Below are 21,320 nucleotides of genomic sequence, written 5' to 3'. Positions count from 1 at the left end.
TGGTTGTTCAGTCTGTATATGGGTGGGGTTATAAAAGAGATACAATGTAGGGCAGTGGATGTTGGAGCCACCCTAATGAGGGAGGGCAGTGTTTGGAAACACCCAGTACTGTTGTTTGCAGATGATACTGTATTGTTAACTGACAACGAAGGGGAACTGCAAGGCTTAGTGAATGAGTTTGGGAGGGTGTGTAAGAAACAGAATCTAAAGGTGAATGTAGGGATGAGTAAAGTTATGGTCTTTAAGAGAAGTGAAGTCAGTGAATGTACAGTGAGGTTGGATGAGGAGGAAATGGAAAATGTGAGTGCATTTAAGTCCTTGAGTACTTTGATGAGTAAAAGATAGAAGTTTAGAGGATGAAGTGCTTGAAAGGGTGCAGCAGGGATGAGAGGTTGTTGGTTCATTGAAAGCATTGATATGAAATAGGGAAGTGAGCATGAAAGTAAAAAAATTGCTGCATGATATTACAGTAAAAGTCCCATAATCCGAATCGCAGGGGACAGTCTTTCGGATTACCGGTTTTGTTTTTTTCAGACTACTGGGAGGGCCCTTTGAAAACATGATCATTAACTAAGCACTTAAAACGATATTGGTTATTGTTTTACTCACCGGTAAGACATAGAAGTGTAGATGAACAGTTGCAGGCAGGTACATCCAGGTCCAAGAACAAGTCCAAGTCAGATAAATCCTTAGATAAAACCCAGAAAAATTCAAAGAAAGCCCAGAAAAATTTGAAAAGTTTCAACTTTACAAGTTTGGAGTTCTGTATTGGAATTTTCAAATTATTGGTGATTGGATTGGAGGACTTTTACTGTATTGTGTTACCCACTCTAACGTATGGAAGTGAAACAGCGGTGGAGGTATGAGCCCTCTGAGTTTTTTCCAGTTTTATATTTTTCACATTCTTTGTCTATCCACTGATTCATATGCTTTCTCCAAATCCATGAAGGCCTCGTACAACTTTTTTCTCTTTTGTAGAAACTTTTCCACCTTTGGATGAATATCTGAACCACACAACAGCTTCCCATTTATTCCATATATTTTTTAATATTTTCCACATTCCTTGTCTATCAGCTCTTTCATGTGCTTTCTCCAAATCCATGAAGGCCACGTACAACTTCTTTCTATTCTCTAGAAACTTTTCCTCTAAAGGCCTGAGAATGAATGTCTGATTCACACAACCCCTTCCCTTCCTGAAACTTCCCTGTTGTTCTCCAATTAATTCCTAACTCAGTCAGTAAGTATCCTACCATATACTTTCTTATAACACTAAGAAAATAAATGCCCTAATGATTACCACACACTTCTTTTTCCCCTTTTCCTTTTTATAGGAGAATACTAGTAATTATACCAGACTTCCAATCCTCCAGGACTCTACCTTCCTCCCAAGCTAATCTGCATATTTCCTGTATCCATTTTACTACTATCTCTCCCCCATGTTTCAGCATTTCACCATACATTCCTTCAATTCCTGGGGCTTTCCCCATTTTGACATTCTTCATTGCATCTGTTCCTTCCATCCTACTGAAACACTGTTCATAAATCAGCCACTGGGACATCATACATCCTTGTCATACTGTAGCACTGATATTAAACCACTTGTGTATATACCCACCAATCTTTACACAAACTTCATTGCCACCATAAAAATTCTTAACAGCATTCTGCAGCTTGCCGTCCAGACCATAACAATACAGACCTCTCCACAATTCCTCTCTCTTTATCATGTTATATGCTTTTTCCAGAATCATAAATGCCATTAATAACTTGTAGTCCTTTTAGCAGCTTTCTTCACAGTCTTTCTCATTGCAAATACAGTAATCCCCTCTGCATTGTCCTCATGCCACCTTCATGTCAACAACAGGCTCAAGCATTTCTCTTTCAACAATCAGATAAGCAGTCAGACTCCTTTGAGCATTCTTTCTGGTCTCTCTGCAGCATGTATATTTGTGTACCTCTTTGTGCTTCCTGAGGGATGTGCTTCCTGACACATCTCTCAGATGTCTGTTATCATTATCCCCTGGTAATTCATAACAGGTTGACGAATGAAGAAGTGAAGGAACGCTGTGGGGTGGATGTGGATGTGGTTGAGAAGATTAGGAGAAATACACTGAGGTGGTTTGGACATGTGAAGAGAATGGAGAATGAGAGACTGACTAAGAGGGTGTATGTAGGTGAGGTGGAGGGAGGGAGAGGGAGAGGTAGACCGAGGATGAGGTGGAGGGATGGAGTTGAGAGGTATATGAGGGAGGGGGGGGTGAGTTGGGAGGAGGGTAGTCAAATGGTGGGTGACAGAGCGACTTGGAGGCGTTTTGTCTGCGGCCACCCTTTGCGGGATTAGGGCGTCGGGCTATAGATAGATAGATAGATACAATTCATAACAACCCATTGGATTATTCACAGGACTGGTGTCTAATCACCCAGTCATGACACCAACTGCTAACAGTCTATAACGCCGGGTCATCTGTCCTGTCACTCCTTAAATTTTTTTTTTCCCCCAGGCTTCTGTATATCTAGACCTCAACCTTATATCTTTTTCATTTGGTATCCAAGAGTCATAAAAGTAATTTTTTTTAGTTAATTATGAGTTTGGCATCATTCATTACCTCAACTTTGGCCATGCCACCACTACTTTACTTACGTGGAATACTTCCTTTTCTAGAAACGTTTGTGGACATCGATAACGAATTACAGACGACGTATGAGATTGGGAACCTACATCCATACTCTCACTATCACTTCTACATAGCTACAAAGACAGATATTGGTCTGAGTCATTGGAGCAGACCCTTGAGGGTCATCACTGAACCTGACAGTAAGTGTTTTAGAATTAGTACCAGCTGTCTATCACAGTTGTTGGAAGTACAGGCATACCCCGGTTTAATGATGCAATTGGTTAAGGAAAAACCTATCGCTAGGCAGGGTATTGTATCTTGGAGGTAGATTTAACATGTAAAGTATAGGGATGTGTTTTTGAGCCTCGGGTTTCCCCCCTGAACCAAGTTCTAAACCCACCTAGATCAGTTCAAAAACAAGTTTCTAGCTAATTTAAACCCCAAAATAGCTTTAAAACAAGCTAAACAAAGCCTAAAAGCAGTTTATAACTCACCCAAACCCAAAAATAAAATCTTAAAATCATCAAATTTAAGTTCTGGGGAAATCAAACTTAGTAAACTCCACCCCAAAATGACAGTGTTCATCCCACCTATGACTAAAACTTATTAATCTAAATCTACAACAGGTTATAAATCAACCTAAACACAAAATTAAAGTAAAATATCAAAATTAGTAAAAAAAATAAATAAAACCCATCATTAAACCAGGGTTTGGCCATCGTTAGGCAGGGTAGGGTGGTATTTCTACCCCCATTGCTACTCTGGGATATCGCATATAGGGGTATCATATCTCGGCGTCTGCCTATAGTAATGATATTCAACAATTTTGAAAATGTTAGTACAGCACACTGAATATTCATTTGTGGTTGAATGTAAATCTGTGTTGTCTAATAGTCCATAGAACTTATTTGTTTGTCCTTCTCAAACAGATATTTATGGTCAGAAGAATTGAATTTTACCCTGTATTCATTGTAAGGGTATATTATGTCATATTCATGAACTGAGATTTCTTTCTTATATAATTTACATTAGAATCTGGGAGCCTTATTATTAAAGGAGAAAGCAGGCCTCTGGTTTTTTACATTGTTATTGAAGCCATGATGTGAGGAAAAATATAAGAAGCTTTTCTTTTTTGCCTCAGTGCTGTTGACAGGGTAATACAATTCTGACCATTTCCTGTCTTCAGACGTATTTTATAAGTCCTGATGATAAATTAGGTTCTTGCGTATACCCTTCCCCTCTCAGTTTTAACTCCTTAACGTTTGCCGAGCTGCAGACCTTATCAGAGCTGGGCAGTATTTAAATACATTTGTGAATTTAGAACTGTATTTATAAGTACATTGGTTTTCATGTATTTAAATACAGTATTTAAATACTTTAATGAGTATTTAAATACAATGTATTTAAATCCTCAAAATATAAAAATGTAAATACTTTTTTACCTGTTAATTTGGCCATAAACCCATCCAACTATCTGGCAACCTTGAACAGTGAACACGGTGTGAGTCACGAGTTCAGTTCCATCAGTCAGGGTTGCCGGCTCTGGCATAATTATGCCAGTTTGGCTGATTTTGGAACCAGTTGGCATGAAAGTGTCTAATCCATATGCCAGGTACTGGCTCTCTCTCTCTCTCTCTCTCTCTCTCTCTCTCTCTCTATGTATATGTTAGAATTTGGATGTATTTAAAATGTATTTACAAATGTATTTAAATACAATTGATGTTTTTAGTATTTAGTATTTAAATAAATTCATAACATGTATTTGGTATTTAGTATTTAAATGCATTTCTCTCATGTATTTAGTATTTAGTATTTAGTATTTAAATACATTCAGTGTATTTAGTGCCCAGCTCTGAACCTTATATGAAGCACAGTGAAGGTTTGGACAGGCCAAGGTATGAGATCTGTTCTGAAAGTATCCGACCATAGGCCCTAAAAACATAAATAGCCAACCGTTAAGCTAGGACACTAATCCCCCTCAAAGTAGGTCCCTTGTGACCTGACACATGTAGCCCAGCAGTCTTCCCGCTGCCTGAAACATTTTTCAGTGTCGGTTTTTGTTATCTCCTGCAGGTGCTTCATTGCATTCATCATGATCTCTCATCCCAAGTCAGGAACCCTTCAGTGGAGTTCCTGATTTGAGACAAGAGATCATGATGAATGTGACAAAGCACTTGCAGGAGATACTGTAGAGTCGCAATTCAAGACAAAAAGAAACCAATCTTACAATTACACAGACATTTAATTTCTCCCATAATTTCGTAATAGCACAGTAATTTCACTCAGTTGCGCAAGAGAAACTATGTGGGAAGTGGGTGTGTTTAGGTACTGGATTTCCAACTGACTGCGTTTGTCGACAACTCTTGTGTTATGCTTTTGTCAGTCACTGATTGGCTTCCTTGACCCAACCTGACCCACGTGGCCCATGTCCCATACCACCTACCACAGCCTGCCTCAGTGTTGTGTGAATCGTCATCATGATGAGAAGCTTTTATTTGCTTATTTCCTTGCTCCTTATTTCCTCTCAGAACTCTGAGCATGTGGTTCCAAACTAACTTCAGTTATGTCTGAGCACCCTGAAAGTGCTATGAACACAAGAAAAGCATTTATTCCAAAGGAAAATGTAAAATTGTTGGACAAAGTGGCATGTGGCGTGGGAGCTTAAATGCAAACGATCAGACAGATAAAATGAGTCGGGTGTGTTTACGATGTTGACAGTTTCTTTGTTGGGAGGGGGGGAAGAAAAAGTTGATGTTGAAGGATCAGTAAAATTCATGTTTTCTCTTGGTGCAATGTGGGGGAAAAAAAAAAAAAAAAAAGAGCTTTGTGTCCGACCTTTGTTATAAACTGATGGTCTTTGGTCGAGAACATTTGGCTCGTACAGTATGTAAAGACATTACGTGTTGACGTAAATAGTCAGGTAAGATAATTATGTGAGTTCAGTTCTTATGAATTATTGTGTACTGTCATACAAATTATACTACTTGGGTGACTTGTTTATTATTCCTGATTAATGCATTCGTGTTTATCTGAGAAGTGAGAAGTACGCAATTACTCCATGCTGAGAACTTCAGTGTTTTTTTTTTTTTTGACTAATGACTCAGAAATAGTTTCACTTTTTTTTTTTAACCCGATAGCTGCTATCTCCATCATCTGAAGAATAGCTTGCGACTGCTACGTACAGGAAACTCACACGGAACACGTGGGTTTCGTTCCTACCGTGCCGTGTTAGGTGCGAAATCGCGTATATTTAAACTACTCCGTATTTTGCTCCGTAGACCCCCCAAATGTGTTGTTTTGCTGTTATCTGTCACTGGTAATCACTAGAAAGCACTTTAAGTGGTTAGAAGGTTTATTTAATGTTATAACTCACAAATACAGTACAGTACTCCACAGCAAAACTTCAACACACAAATACTGTACGTAAACACTAGGAAACATTCCGACGCCGATCATAGGTAATCATATAAATCAGGTTAACTGGTACCAGGGCTTTATTTAATGCTTTATCTTTTTTGAGTGCTTTAACTTACAAGTATATACCAGAACAGGAACATATTTAACTTAGAAATGCAGTACTGTGGAAAAGCTGTACAGCAGGTCTTTAACGAACAAACAAAAAAGGCAATATTCCGACGCCGATCATAGGTAATCATATAAATCAGGTTAACTGGTTACAAGGCTTTATTTAATGCTTTAATTGCTTACAAGTACATACCAGAACAGTAAATATTTAACTTACAAATATAGTACTGTAGAAAAGCAGTACAGTAAAAGTTTAACGAACAAACAAAAAAGGCAATATTCCGACGCCGATCATGGGTAATCATATAATTCGGGTTAACTGGTTACAAGGCTTTATTTAATTATTTAACTTTATTTAAGTGCTTACAAGTACAGTACGTACGAGAACAGTAAATATTTAACTTACAAATACTGTAAAGTACTGTGGAAAAAACGAACAAATAAAAAAGGCAATATTCTGACGCCTATCAGGTAAACTGGTTATAAGACTTTATTTCTTGCTTTAACGTTGTTTAATAGTACTTCAAGTTGCACATAAACTTGCCAGAACAGTACAGTACTGTAAATATTTAACTTACAAATACTGTGCTACTGTACTCGGGAATGTCTCACTCACTGAATAATTTCCCGCCTAGATCGTCATGTAATCAAAACAAACCGTGCGCTGCGGTGACATTCGAGGATTTGGTCTTTCAAAGGCTTCTCCTTCGTTAATTTGTAGTTTTCATAATGGTTCTTTAATCTTACGTTGTCTTATATGTATCCCAGCCCTTACCGTGTATAATAGCGAGCGCGTTCCGTGAGATCGTGTTCCGTGCGAGTTAGCTGTACATCATATGATCAAGCTCTCTCTCTCTTTTTTTTTTTTTTTTTTTTTTTTTTTTTTTTTTTTTTTTTTTAAAGGAAAAGCGTGCTACATTTTTCACCCAAATGTCCATAAATAGCTTACCACAGCCAAACTAAGGTGAATAATGAACTCATATGTGGTTTTCTTACTCTTTTCCATGCATTTTTTCATTTATGAGCAAAAATTATTTTTGAGGAAAAGAAAAACATCCTTTGTGTGTGTGTGTGTGTGTGTGTGTGCGCGCATGGAAGGATCAACCACGAAACCTAATGCAGCAGTTAACGGGTTAATGAGTTCACCGAAAGTGATTCTTGGCGAAATGTGCATGATGCTGGGTGGTTGTTACTCATGTGTTGATTAGGTCACAAGTTTTTGCCTGATTAGTAATAAGATCTTTCAAGAGGCTTATTGACAGTCCTTGGTTAAACTTTTTATGGGGAGTATTAGGGGGCAAAACTAGTCAGTCAGGTTAGGCCAGAATGCACTGATGTGTCAAGTCGGCGAGATTGTATACACTGTACTTTACACACACGTCATGGGTGTCTTACAGCAGACATTGGTAGTAACCTATCTTTGATATGTTTTTAATGAAAAATATGGGGTGTCTAGAACCTAACCCCCTATTTTACATGTAAATATATGTCACGTTTTAGCACGAAATTGATTTTGCATGAGGTACTTATCTCCTGTTGTTTGAAGATTGTACTGTACCGAAAACCGACTTTGAAAAATGTTTCACGCAGTGGAAAGAACACTGGGTTACATGTGTCAGGTCAGAAGGAGCCTACTTTAAGGAGTATAAGTGTCCTAGTTCAACAAGTTAGCTATTTTTTTTTTTTTTTTGAGCCTAAGGTCAGATACTTCCTGAACAGACCTCGTTCAAGCCTCATATGAGATACAGTGTACATTGGTTATAAAGCAGTGACTCAGAAAGGTAAACCTACCTTACAAAGAATCAGCTTGGCAGGGATTAAGTCTGATAAAGTCTTTCTCATTTTATATTTATTACCACTCCATATTTCCTTGCACCTTGCCACAGAAAGAACCGTGGCCTGACCGTGATGTGCTGTCTACCACAAGAGGGCATTGGAAGCCTACACAGTATTTATGTACTTGTAGGATGGTCAGACAACTTGCCTGTGGTTGACAGGTCTTCTTGGCCAGACAGACCAGAGTTAAGCAACAACAATAATCTTTAAAGGATTTTACTCAGCTTAGGAAAGCCTTTGGAACAGGACAGGATATCCCTTTTTACCCACTTTGCAACAAGCACAGAGGCCTTTTCTTAGTTATGTAAATTGTCTGGAATAGCAAAAATAAACTAAGAAAATACAGTACACCATCAAATTGATGTGGTTAAGAATACATCTGTTAGCTTGTACAAAGCCAGTTTCTAAGTCCATTGTCCATTATCTTCAGAACCCAGTGGTCCTCCCCTTCGCCTAAGGATGAAGGAGAGGGGCCAGGGTTGGGTGGTGCTCACCTGGAATCCCCCTCAGCCTGAAGATCGCAATGGAAAGATCATCAGTTACCAGGCATATGGGGACAACATCAGAGGCGCTAGGGTTAAAGCGCGTGAACCAGAAACATCGGTAGGTTATTGTCTGTGTTGCCTCATCATTTTTTTTTAGTTTGTTGAAATTTCATCAGTTACCTGTAGTACTGTATGTAGTGAACTTTCTTTTGATTCTGAATTCTTGTGCATTGAGATTGTGTATATATATATATATATATATATATATATATATATATATATATATATATATATATATATATATATATATATATATATATATATATATATATATACCTGTATATATATATATATATATATATATATATATATATATATATATATATATATATATATATATATTTTTTTTTAAGGCCTTGTACATGCTTGCATATGTCACCTTTGGTTACCTGATTTGACTGTCCATGCTACATGGTCTCTGGTAGCATCTTTTATTCAGTTGCCTACCCTTGGTGCAATTTTGTAGCTCATTATCCCAAATTTTTGGTTTACCTCTTGGTGTTCTGTCTTCCATATTTTTTCTTTTTTTTTTTCACCCAGTTTTCCTGCTCCATTCTCTCTGCATGATTAATTTGAAATGGTAACCATATCTGTGTTGCTTCTATTTAGAAGAGAAGAATTCTGCCTGAAGCTACTCACTATGGGCACAGTATGTGTTTATTTTTATCTTTATACTGTATATTTATTTTTTCAAAAGCATGTGAGGTGGAATGTTAGGTATTATGGCATTTATAAATCTTGAAAAATTGTTTGACAGAATGAATAAGGAAGGATTGTGATTTATTATACTTTTGGTATGGATGGAAAACTGTTGGATACCATTGCATTATGGTGGTAGTGATGCTTGTCTATGATTAGATGGTTGTCTTAAGTGAATGACTTGATATCAGTATGGGAATCTGTGGTATCCCCATGGTTCTTCAGTACACACACACACACACACACACACACACACACACACACACACACACACACAGCCGGAGAGAGCAGACGTCCCTGCCATCGCTGCTAACCTTAAGTAGTTTCAGGAATTTTGTCTGTCCTGTCTCCAAAGGTCTTGCTTTAAATTCAAAATAATGAAAGTTAATAGACTACCAAAAATGTAAAGATTTATTGACTAGATTGTACATGAATGTTTGTAGTTTTTTTTTCAGTAACAGCTGTTTTGGTATTTAACCAACATCAAACATGGCCAAAAATATAAACAATGAGGGACTGGAATTTCAAGGATTTGATGTTAATACCAATGTCATGGACCTGGTTAAAACATTAATTATGAGGATTAGTGAACTCGAAAAGAAAGTAGAGAATCTAGTGATGAAGGATGTGTCAGTAAATACGGAAACCACCATACAGAGTCTGATCCAGTCCAGTGAAACAGCCAATGAAGAAATTAGGAATTTGAAGCGGGAAAATGTTGAACTTAGGAGGAAACTAGAAGAGAGTACTAATAAAACGGAGAAGGTGAGTAATGTATTAGAAGAACATAAGGCAAAGTGGGCACACGTAGAAGAAGAACAGAAAGAAGTGGCCAGCTTAAGAGAGATCATCCAGGAAGAAAGGGAAATGAACAAGAAAGAAATGGAAGAAAATGTAGTGAAAATACTGAAGAAAAAAGAGAAAATAGTGAGAGAAACTGTAGAAAGGAACAGATGTGTGGTAGTATTTGGAAACAGGGAAGAGGAAGAAAAGGTTAGATTCATAAGACTCGAGAGAGACACGAACATGGTGAGAGGAATATTAGGCAAGATTGACCCCAGAGGAGACAAGTGGGTAAAAGAAATTGAGGAAGTAAGGAGGATAGGGCCTTACAAGAAAGGGGAAACAAGACCAATGAGAGTCAGGTTTACATCAGAAAGTGTAATAAATGAGATACTTAAAGTGACCTGGAAATTAAGCAAAGAGGCGGGGATGGAAAATATTATAATAAGAAAAGATCTGAATGAAGAAGAAAGAGAAGTTTTAAAATCATTAAAGGAAGAAGTAAAGGAAAAAAATGATAAGAGGACAGAGGAAGAATGTAATACTTTTTTTTGGAGAGTATTGGATATGAAAGTAAGGAAATGGTATTTAAGGAAATAGAAGTGAAGGAAACTAAGGGGGATGGTGTGAAAGATGAGAAGTTGAGGAAGTGGTACGGACAGAGAGTAGGAGAGAAGAGGGTATTAAAAACGTCAAAAATAATTTGAAGGTGATATATACTAATGTTGATGGTTTCATATCGACAAGGATCGAAATTAATGATTTCTTGAGAGAACATGAACCTGATGTCATGTGCTTTGTAGAGACCAAATTAAGAGAAGATATTGATGTTCATTTGGGAGTTGGTAAATACAAACTGTGGAGAAAAGACAGAAAAGAAAAAAAGGGAGGAGGAGTGATGATAGCAGTGAAGAACAACATAAATGTAGATACTGTGGAAATGGGAGAAGGCAGGGCTGAAGTGATATATATGAAATTAGAAACTGGAGAGAATGTTAAAAGAGATATGGCAGTAGTGTATGTTCCCCCAAAGACGAGAGCATGGAAGGATGACGAATACCATGAGATGTTGTCAGATATGGCTAGCTACTTGCAAAAAATAATTGAGAAGAGCAATAATATAATTTTGGTGGGTGACTTTAATTGTAAAGAGGTGAACTGGGAGGAATGGTACTCGGGAGGCGACGTGGATTCGTGGGGCACTATGTTATTAAATATAATAATGAATAATGTGATGACGCAATGGGTCAAAGAAGAGACACGGTTTCGAGGTGAGGACACACCAGCAAGGTTAGATTTACTGTTCACCAAAGAACCCGATGTAATAGAATCATTGGAATATCTCTGTCCTTTGGGAAAAAGTGATCACGTGGTCATTGAGTTCCAGATGTTAATAGGAAACGTCGAGCCAAGAGACGAGCTTCATAGACAGGGAAGATACAACTTTGGGAAAGCAAATTTTACAGGACTGAGAAACTTTTTTTAAAAATGCGGATTGGAGAAAATTCAGAGAAACAAGAGAGATACAGAGGAAGTGGGATATCTTTCTAGACCTCTATAATTTGGGAGTGGAAAAATTTGTACCAAGAGTAAGAGGGAAAGAAAACAGGAAAAAGGAGTGGTTTAATAGAAGGTGTATGATAGCAAAAAAAGAGAGAGATAAGGTGTGGAACAATTGGAGAAAGAGAGGTAACGACAGAACAAAGGAAGAATATAAAAGAACAAGAAATGAATACACAAGAATACGTAGAGAAGAAGAAAGGAATTTTGAAAAAGGTATAATTGACAAATGCAAGGATTAACCCAAACTGTTTTATAGATTTGTTAATGGCAAACTGAAACAAAAGGAAGGAATCACCAAGCTGAAAGTAGAAGGAGAGGTCTTTAAGGATGTGGCAATGCAAGCAGAAATAATGAACAAAGGTTTCCAGTCAGTTTTCACTAAAGAAAAGGAGCTTGTGGAAGGGGAGGGAGTGATTAGAAATGTTCCAGTGATGAAAGATATAAAAGTGGAGGTACAGGAAGTGTATAAATTACTGGAAACTCAAGATGTAAGGAAAGCCCCAGGACCTGATGGAATTTCTAATTGGGTACTGAAGGAATGCAGAGAACAACTGGCGGATAAAATTCACGGCTTAATTGTATGCTCACTGGAAGAGGGGAAAGTGCCAAAAGAATGGAAGAGGGCAAATGTGGTACCAATTTACAAGGGAGGAAACAGGGATGAACCCCTGAATTATAGACCAGTGTCTCTAACCAGCATGGTCGCAAAATTGTGTGAGAGAATCCTGAAAGACAGATGGATAAAATATCTGGAAGAGATGAATATTTTGGCTGAATATCAGTTTGGATTCAGAAGTGGAAGGTCATGTGTTTCTAACTTGTTGAGCTTTTACTCAAGAGCGATTGATGTGGTACAGGAGAGAGATGGTTGGGTGGATTGTGTGTACTTAAACTTAGAGAAGGCCTTTGACAAGGTACCTCATAAGATACTAATGTGGAAACTAGAATATATAGGAGGACTAAAGGGGAAACTTCTGGAATGGATGAGAGACTTTTTGAGAGACAGACAAATGAGGACAGTAATAAAGGAAAAGATGTCTGGATGGAGGGAAGTAACAAGTGGAGTCCCTCAAGGCTCAGTGTTGGTGCCAGTAATGTTCCTGATTTACGTAAATGATATGGTAGATGGAGTGAACAGTTATGCAAGTCTGTTTGCTGATGATGTAAAGATCTTGAGGAAGATAGAGGTTGAGGAGGATTGTAAAATACTGCAGGAGGATTTGGATAGGATACACAATTGAAGCCAGACGTGGGAAATGAAATTTAATGTAAAGAAATGTAAAATATTGGAGATGGGTAAAAGTACCAGGAGACCATCACTGAATTTTTTTTGGGGTAATGAATTAATCACAAAAAGGAGAGAAGAGAAAGATTTGGGAGTGCTGGTCCAAGATAGTTTGTCACCAGAAAAGCACATTAAGAAGATAGTTGGAGAGACTTATAAACTCTTGACTAACATAAGAGTAGCATTTCATTATATGGATGAGGAAATGATGAAAAAATTGATAGTGGCCATGATCCGCCCCAGGTTAGAATATGCAGCGGTAGTGTGGTCCCCACACAAAAAGAAATATAAACAAGATTGAGAGAATACAAAGAACAGCAACCAAGATGGTCCCCAGTCTGACAGACCTGTCATACAGAGAGAGGCTGGAAAAACTGGATTTGCCTTCGTTAGAGGAAAGGAGAAAGAGGGGAGACATGATTGTGGTGTTCAGGACCATGGTGGGAGTAGATAAATTTGACAAAGAAGATCTGTTTGTATGGGATAAGAGAGCAACAAGAGGACATGTAATGAAATTGAAAAAGTCAAGCTGCTTGAAGGATATCAAGAAATATAGCTTTCCTTACAGAAGTATAGACTTGGAATAGCCTGGACAAAGAGATCGTCCAGTCTAAAAACTTAAACGAGTTTAAAGTTAAATTCGACTTATTGAGAAGCAGCGACGGAAACCCACGAGCATAGTACATTCCGTGTATATCACAATTAGGTATATTAGGTAAATACTTAAATATTTGGAACGACTTAGACAAAGAGATGGTGCATGAGAAAAACATTCATGTGTGTAAAGGTAGACTTGATAAATGTGGATATGGAGACAGGACAACACGAGCATTGTTCAATTCCTGTATACTACAAATAGGTAAATACACACACACACACACACACACACACACACACACACACACACACACACACACACACACACACACAGCCGGAGAGAGCAGACGTCCCTGCCATCGCTGCTAACCTTAAGTAGTTTCAGGAATTTTGTCTGTCCTGTCTCCAAAGGTCTTGCTTTAAATTCAAAATAATGAAAGTTAATAGACTACCAAAAATGTAAAGATTTATTGACTAGATTGTACATGAATGTTTGTAGTTTTTTTTTCAGTAACAGCTGTTTTGGTATTTAACCAACATCAAACATGGCCAAAAATATAAACAATGAGGGACTGGAATTTCAAGGATTTGATGTTAATACCAATGTCATGGACCTGGTTAAAACATTAATTATGAGGATTAGTGAACTCGAAAAGAAAGTAGAGAATCTAGTGATGAAGGATGTGTCAGTAAATACGGAAACCACCATACAGAGTCTGATCCAGTCCAGTGAAACAGCCAATGAAGAAATTAGGAATTTGAAGCGGGAAAATGTTGAACTTAGGAGGAAACTAGAAGAGAGTACTAATAAAACGGAGAAGGTGAGTAATGTATTAGAAGAACATAAGGCAAAGTGGGCACACGTAGAAGAAGAACAGAAAGAAGTGGTCAGCTTAAGAGAGATCATCCAGGAAGAAAGGGAAATGAACAAGAAAGAAATGGAAGAAAATGTAGTGAAAATACTGAAGAAAAAAGAGAAAATAGTGAGAGAAACTGTAGAAAGGAACAGATGTGTGGTAGTATTTGGAAACAGGGAAGAGGAAGAAAAGGTTAGATTCATAAGACTCGAGAGAGACACGAACATGGTGAGAGGAATATTAGGCAAGATTGACCCCAGAGGAGACAAGTGGGTAAAAGAAATTGAGGAAGTAAGGAGGATAGGGCCTTACAAGAAAGGGGAAACAAGACCAATGAGAGTCAGGTTTACATCAGAAAGTGTAATAAATGAGATACTTAAAGTGACCTGGAAATTAAGCAAAGAGGCGGGGATGGAAAATATTATAATAAGAAAAGATCTGAATGAAGAAGAAAGAGAAGTTTTAAAATCATTAAAGGAAGAAGTAAAGGAAAAAAATGATAAGAGGACAGAGGAAGAATGTAATACTTTTTTTGGAGAGTATTGGATATGAAAGTAAGGAAATGGTATTTAAGGAAATAGAAGTGAAGGAAACTAAGGGGGATGGTGTGAAAGATGAGAAGTTGAGGAAGTGGTACGGACAGAGAGTAGGAGAGAAGAGGGTATTAAAAACGTCAAAAATAATTTGAAGGTGATATATACTAATGTTGATGGTTTCATATCGACAAGGATCGAAATTAATGATTTCTTGAGAGAACATGAACCTGATGTCATGTGCTTTGTAGAGACCAAATTAAGAGAAGATATTGATGTTCATTTGGGAGTTGGTAAATACAAACTGTGGAGAAAAGACAGAAAAGAAAAAAAGGGAGGAGGAGTGATGATAGCAGTGAAGAACAACATAAATGTAGATACTGTGGAAATGGGAGAAGGCAGGGCTGAAGTGATATATATGAAATTAGAAACTGGAGAGAATGTTAAAAGAGATATGGCAGTAGTGTATGTTCCCCCAAAGACGAGAGCATGGAAGGATGACGAATACCATGAGATGTTGTCAGATATGGCTAGCTACTTGCAAAAAATAATTGAGAAAAGCAATAATATAATTTTGGTGGGTGACTTTAATTGTAAAGAGGTGAACTGGGAGGAATGGTACTCGGGAGGTGACGAGGATTCGTGGGGCACTATGTTATTAAATATAATAATGAATAATGTGATGACGCAATGGGTCAAAGAAGAGACACGGTTTCGAGGTGAGGACATACCTGTACCAGCAAGGTTAGATTTACTGTTCACCAAAGAACCCGATGTAATAGAATCATTGGAATATCTCTGTTCTTTGGGAAAAAGTGATCACGTGGTCATTGAGTTCCAGATGTTAATAGGAAACGTCGAGCCAAGAGACGAGCTTCATAGACAGGGAAGATACAACTTTGGGAAAGCAAATTTTACAGGATTGAGAAACTTTTTTAAAAATGCGGATTGGAGAAAATTCAGAGAAACAGGAGAGATACAGAGGAAGTGGGATATCTTTCTAGACCTCTATAATTTGGGAGTGGAAAAATTTGTACCAAGAGTAAGAGGGAAAGAAAACAGGAAAAAGGAGTGGTTTAATAGAAGGTGTATGATAGCAAAAAAAGAGAGAGATAAGGTGTGGAACAATTGGAGAAAGAGAGGTAACGACAGAACAAAGGAAGAATATAAAAGAACAAGAAATGAATACACAAGAATACGTAGAGAAGAAGAAAGGAATTTTGAAAAAGGTATAATTGACAAATGCAAGGATGAACCCAAACTGTTTTATAGATTTGTTAATGGCAAACTGAAACAAAAGGAAGGAATCACCAAGCTGAAAGTAGAAGGAGAGGTCTTTAAGGATGTGGCAATGCAAGCAGAAATAATGAACAAAGGTTTCCAGTCAGTTTTCACTAAAGAAAAGGAGCTTGTGGAAGGGGAGGGAGTGATTAGAAATGTTCCAGTGATGAAAGATATAAAAGTGGAGGTACAGGAAGTGTATAAATTACTGGAAACTCAAGATGTAAGGAAAGCCCCAGGACCTGATGGAATTTCTAATTGGGTACTGAAGGAATGCAGAGAACAACTGGCGGATAAAATTCACGGCTTAATTGTATGCTCACTGGAAGAGGGGAAAGTGCCAAAAGAATGGAAGAGGGCAAATGTGGTACCAATTTACAAGGGAGGAAACAGGGATGAACCCCTGAATTATAGACCAGTGTCTCTAACCAGCATGGTCGCAAAATTGTGTGAGAGAATCCTGAAAGACAGATGGATAAAATATCTGGAAGAGATGAATATTTTGGCTGAATATCAGTTTGGATTCAGAAGTGGAAGGTCATGTGTTTCTAACTTGTTGAGCTTTTACTCAAGAGCGATTGATGTGGTACAGGAGAGAGATGGTTGGGTGGATTGTGTGTACTTAAACTTAGAGAAGGCCTTTGACAAGGTACCTCATAAGATACTAATGTGGAAACTAGAATATATAGGAGGACTAAAGGGGAAACTTCTGGAATGGATGAGAGACTTTTTGAGAGACAGACAAATGAGGACAGTAATAAAGGAAAAGATGTCTGGATGGAGGGAAGTAACAAGTGGAGTCCCTCAAGGCTCAGTGTTGGTGCCAGTAATGTTCCTGATTTACGTAAATGATATGGTAGATGGAGTGAACAGTTATGCAAGTCTGTTTGCTGATGATGTAAAGATCTTGAGGAAGATAGAGGTTGAGGAGGATTGTAAAATACTGCAGGAGGATTTGGATAGGATACACAATTGAAGCCAGACGTGGGAAATGAAATTTAATGTTAAGAAATGTAAAATATTGGAGATGGGTAAAAGTACCAGGAGACCATCACTGAATTTTTTTTGGGGTAATGAATTAATCACAAAAAGGAGAGAAGAGAAAGATTTGGGAGTGCTGGTCCAAGATAGTTTGTCACCAGAAAAGCACATTAAGAAGATAGTTGGAGAGACTTATAAACTCTTGACTAACATAAGAGTAGCATTTCATTATATGGATGAGGAAATGATGAAAAAATTGATAGTGGCCATGATCCGCCCCAGGTTAGAATATGCAGCGGTAGTGTGGTCCCCACACAAAAAGAAAGATATAAACAAGATTGAGAGAATACAAAGAACAGCAACCAAGATGGTCCCCAGTCTGACAGACCTGTCATACAGAGAGAGGCTGGAAAAACTGGATTTGCCTTCGTTAGAGGAAAGGAGAAAGAGGGGAGACATGATTGTGGTGTTCAGGACCATGGTGGGAGTAGATAAAATTGACAAAGAAGATCTGTTTGTATGGGATAAGAGAGCAACAAGAGGACATGTAATGAAATTGAAAAAGTCAAGCTGCTTGAAGGATATCAAGAAATATAGCTTTCCTTACAGAAGTATAGACTTATGGAATAGCCTGGACAAAGAGATCGTCCAGTCTAAAAACTTAAACGAGTTTAAAGTTAAATTCGACTTATTGAGAAGCAGCGACGGAAACCCACGAGCATAGTACATTCCGTGTATATCACAATTAGGTATATTAGGTAAATACTTAAATATTTGGAACGACTTAGACAAAGAGATGGTGCATGAGAAAAACATTCATGTGTGTAAAGGTAGACTTGATAAATGTGGATATGGAGACAGGACAACACGAGCATTGTTCAATTCCTGTATACTACAAATAGGTAAATACACACACACACACACACACACACACACACACACACACACACACACACACACACACACACACACACAGCCGGAGAGAGCAGACGTTCCAGCCATCGCTCCTAACCTTGAGTAGTTTCAGGAATTTTGTCTGTCCTGTCTCCAAGGGTCTTGCCTTAAATTTAAAATAATGAAAGTTAGTAGACTACCAAAAATGTAAAGATTTGTTGGCTATAGTATATATGAATGTTTGTGGTTTTTTTCAGTAACAGCTGTTTTGGTATTTAACCAACATCAAACATGGCCGAAAATGTAAACAGTGAGGGAATGGAATTTCAAGGATTTGATGCTAATACCAATGTCATGGACCTGGTGAAAACATTAATTATGAGGATTAGTGAACTCGAAAAGAAAGTAGAGAATCTAGTGATAAAGGATGTGTCAGTAAATACGGAAACCACCATACAGAGTCTGATCCAGTCCAATGAAACAGCCAATGAAGAGATTAGGAATTTGAAGCAGGAAAATGTTGAACTGAGGAGGAAACTAGAAGAGAGTACTAATAAAACGGAGAAGGTGAGTAATGTATTAGAAGAATATGAAGCAAAGTGAGTAATGTATTAGAAGAACATAAGGCAAAGTGGGCACACGTAGAAGAAGAACAGAAAGAAGTGGTCAGCTTAAGAGAGATCATCCAGGAAGAAAGGGAAATGAACAAGAAAGAAATGGAAGAAAATATAGTGAAAATACTGAAGAAAAAGGAGAAAATAGTGAGAGAAACTGTAGAAAGGAACGGATGTGTGGTAGTATTTGGAAACAGGGAAGAGGAAGAAAAGGTTAGGTTCTTAAGACTCTAGAGAGACACGAACATGGCGAGAGGAATATTAGGCAAGATTGACCCCGAAGGAGACAAGTGGGTAAAAGAAATTGAGGAAGTAAGGAGGATAGGGCCTTATAAGAAAGGGGAAACAAGACCAATGAGAGTCAAGTTTACATCAGAAAGTGTAATAAATGAGATACTTAAAGTGACCTGGAAATTAAGCAAAGAGGCGGGGATGGAAAATATTATAATAAGAAAAGATCTGAATGAAGAAGAAAGAGAAGTTTTAAAATCATTAAAGGAAGAAGTAAAGGAAAAAAATGATAAGAGGACAGAGGAAGAATGTAATACTTTTTTTTGGAGAGTATTGGATATGAAAGTAAGGAAATGATATTTAAGGAAATAGACGTGAAGGAAACTAGGGGGGATGGTTGTGATAGATCAGAAGTTGAGGAAGTGGTACGGACAGAGGGTAGGAGAGAAGAGGGTATTAAAAACGTCAAAAATAATTTGAAGGTGATATATACTAATGTTGATGGTTTCATATCGACAAGGATCGAAATTAATGATTTCTTGAGAGAACATGAACCTGATGTCATGTGCTTTGTAGAGACCAAATTAAGAGAAGATATTGATGTTCATTTGGGAGATGGTAAATACAAACTGTGGAGAAAAGACAGAAAAGAAAAAAAGGGAGGAGGAGTGATGATAGCAGTGAAGAACAACATAAATGTAGATACTGTGGAAATGGGAGAAGGCAGGGCTGAAGTGATATATATGAAATTAGAAACTGGAGAGAATGTTAAAAGAGATATGGCAGTAGTGTATGTTCCCCCAAAGACGAGAGCATGGAAGGATGACGAATACCATGAGATGTTGTCAGATATGGCTAGCTACTTGCAAAAAATAATTGAGAAAAGCAATAATATAATTTTGGTGGGTGACTTTAATTGTAAAGAGGTGAAATGGGAGGAATGGTACTCGGGAGGCGGCGAGGATTCGTGGGGCACTATGTTATTAAATATAATAATGAATAATGTGATGACACAATGGGTCAAAGAAGAGACACGGTTTCGAGGTGAGGACATACCAGCAAGGTTAGATTTACTGTTCACCAAAGAACCCGATGTAATAGAATCATTGGAATATCTCTGTTCTTTGGGAAAAAGTGATCACGTGGTCATTGAGTTCCAGATGTTAATAGGAAACGTCGAGCCAAGAGACGAGCTTCATAGACAGGGAAGATACAACTTTGGGAAAGCAAATTTTACAGGATTGAGAAACTTTTTTAAAAATGCGGATTGGAGAAAATTCAGAGAAACAGGAGAGATACAGAGGAAGTGGGATATCTTTCTAGACCTCTATAATTTGGGAGTGGAAAAATTTGTACCAAGAGTAAGAGGGAAAGAAAACAGGAAAAAGGAGTGGTTTAATAGAAGGTGTATGATAGCCAAAAAAGAGAGAGATAAGGCGTGGAACAATTGGAGAAAGAGAGGTAACGACAGAACAAAGGAAGAATATAAAAGAACAAGAAATGAATACACAAGAATACGTAGAGAAGAAGAAAGGAATTTTGAAAAAGGTATAATTGACAAATGCAAGGATGAACCCAAACTGTTTTATAGATTTGTTAATGGCAAACTGAAACAAAAGGAAGGAATCACCAAGCTGAAAGTAGAAGGAGAGGTCTTTAAGGATGTGGCAATGCAAGCAGAAATAATGAACAAAGGTTTCCAGTCAGTTTTCACTAAAGAAAAGGAGCTTGTGGAAGGGGAGGGAGTGATTAGAAATGTTCCGGTGATGAAAGATATAAAAGTGGAGGTACAGGAAGTGTATAAATTACTGGAAACTCAAGATGTAAGGAAAGCCCCAGGACCTGATGGAATTTCTAATTGGGTACTGAAGGAATGCAGAGAACAACTGGCGGATAAAATTCACGGCTTAATTGTATGCTCACTGGAAGAGGGGAAAGTGCCAAAAGAATGGAAGAGGGCAAATGTGGTACCAATTTACAAGGGAGGAAACAGGGAAGAACCCCTGAATTATAGACCAGTGTCTCTAACCAGCATGGTCGCAAAATTGTGTGAGAGAATCCTGAAAGACAGATGGATAAAATATCTGGAAGAGATGAATATTTTGGCTGAATATCAGTTTGGATTCAGAAGTGGAAGGTCATGTGTTTCAAACTTGTTGAGCTTGTACTCAAGAGTGATTGATGTGGTACAGGTGAGAGATGGTTGGGAGGTTGTGTGTACTTAGACTTAGAGAAGGCCTTTGACAAGGTACCTCATAAGAGACTAATGTGGAAACTAGAATATATAGGAGGACTAAAGGGGAAACTTCTGGAATGGATGAGAGACTTTTTGAGAGACAGACAAATGAGGACAGTAATAAAGGAAAAGATGTCTGGATGGAGGGAAGTAACAAGTGGAGTCCCTCAAGGCTCAGTGTTGGCGCCAGTAATGTTCCTGATTTACGTAAATGATATGGTAGATGGAGTGAACAGTTATGCAAG

The 21,320-nt window shown here is 37.8% G+C and overlaps 1 protein-coding gene across 3 annotated transcripts in view; it reads left to right on the top strand.

The window, feature by feature from the left end:
• Positions 1-21,320, top strand: part of dome (cytokine receptor domeless) — a 351,827-nt gene that overhangs the window by 115,857 nt on the left and 214,650 nt on the right. For all 3 annotated transcript variants that reach the window (XM_080276205.1, XM_080276204.1, XM_080276203.1), the window contains 2 exons: positions 2,663-2,815; positions 8,407-8,579. In XM_080276205.1, coding sequence (XP_080132331.1) covers positions 2,663-2,815; positions 8,407-8,579 — 326 coding nt within the window. The remainder of the gene's footprint in view (positions 1-2,662; positions 2,816-8,406; positions 8,580-21,320) is intronic.

Source organism: Coenobita brevimanus, chromosome 64 (genome assembly GCF_032717465.1).
Source record: "Coenobita brevimanus isolate Jiangsu-jjx chromosome 64, ASM3271746v2, whole genome shotgun sequence".
NCBI lineage: Eukaryota > Metazoa > Arthropoda > Malacostraca > Decapoda > Coenobitidae > Coenobita > Coenobita brevimanus.
Note: the sequence above shows the minus strand (reverse complement) of the source record. Positions and strands in the feature narration are given on the sequence as shown.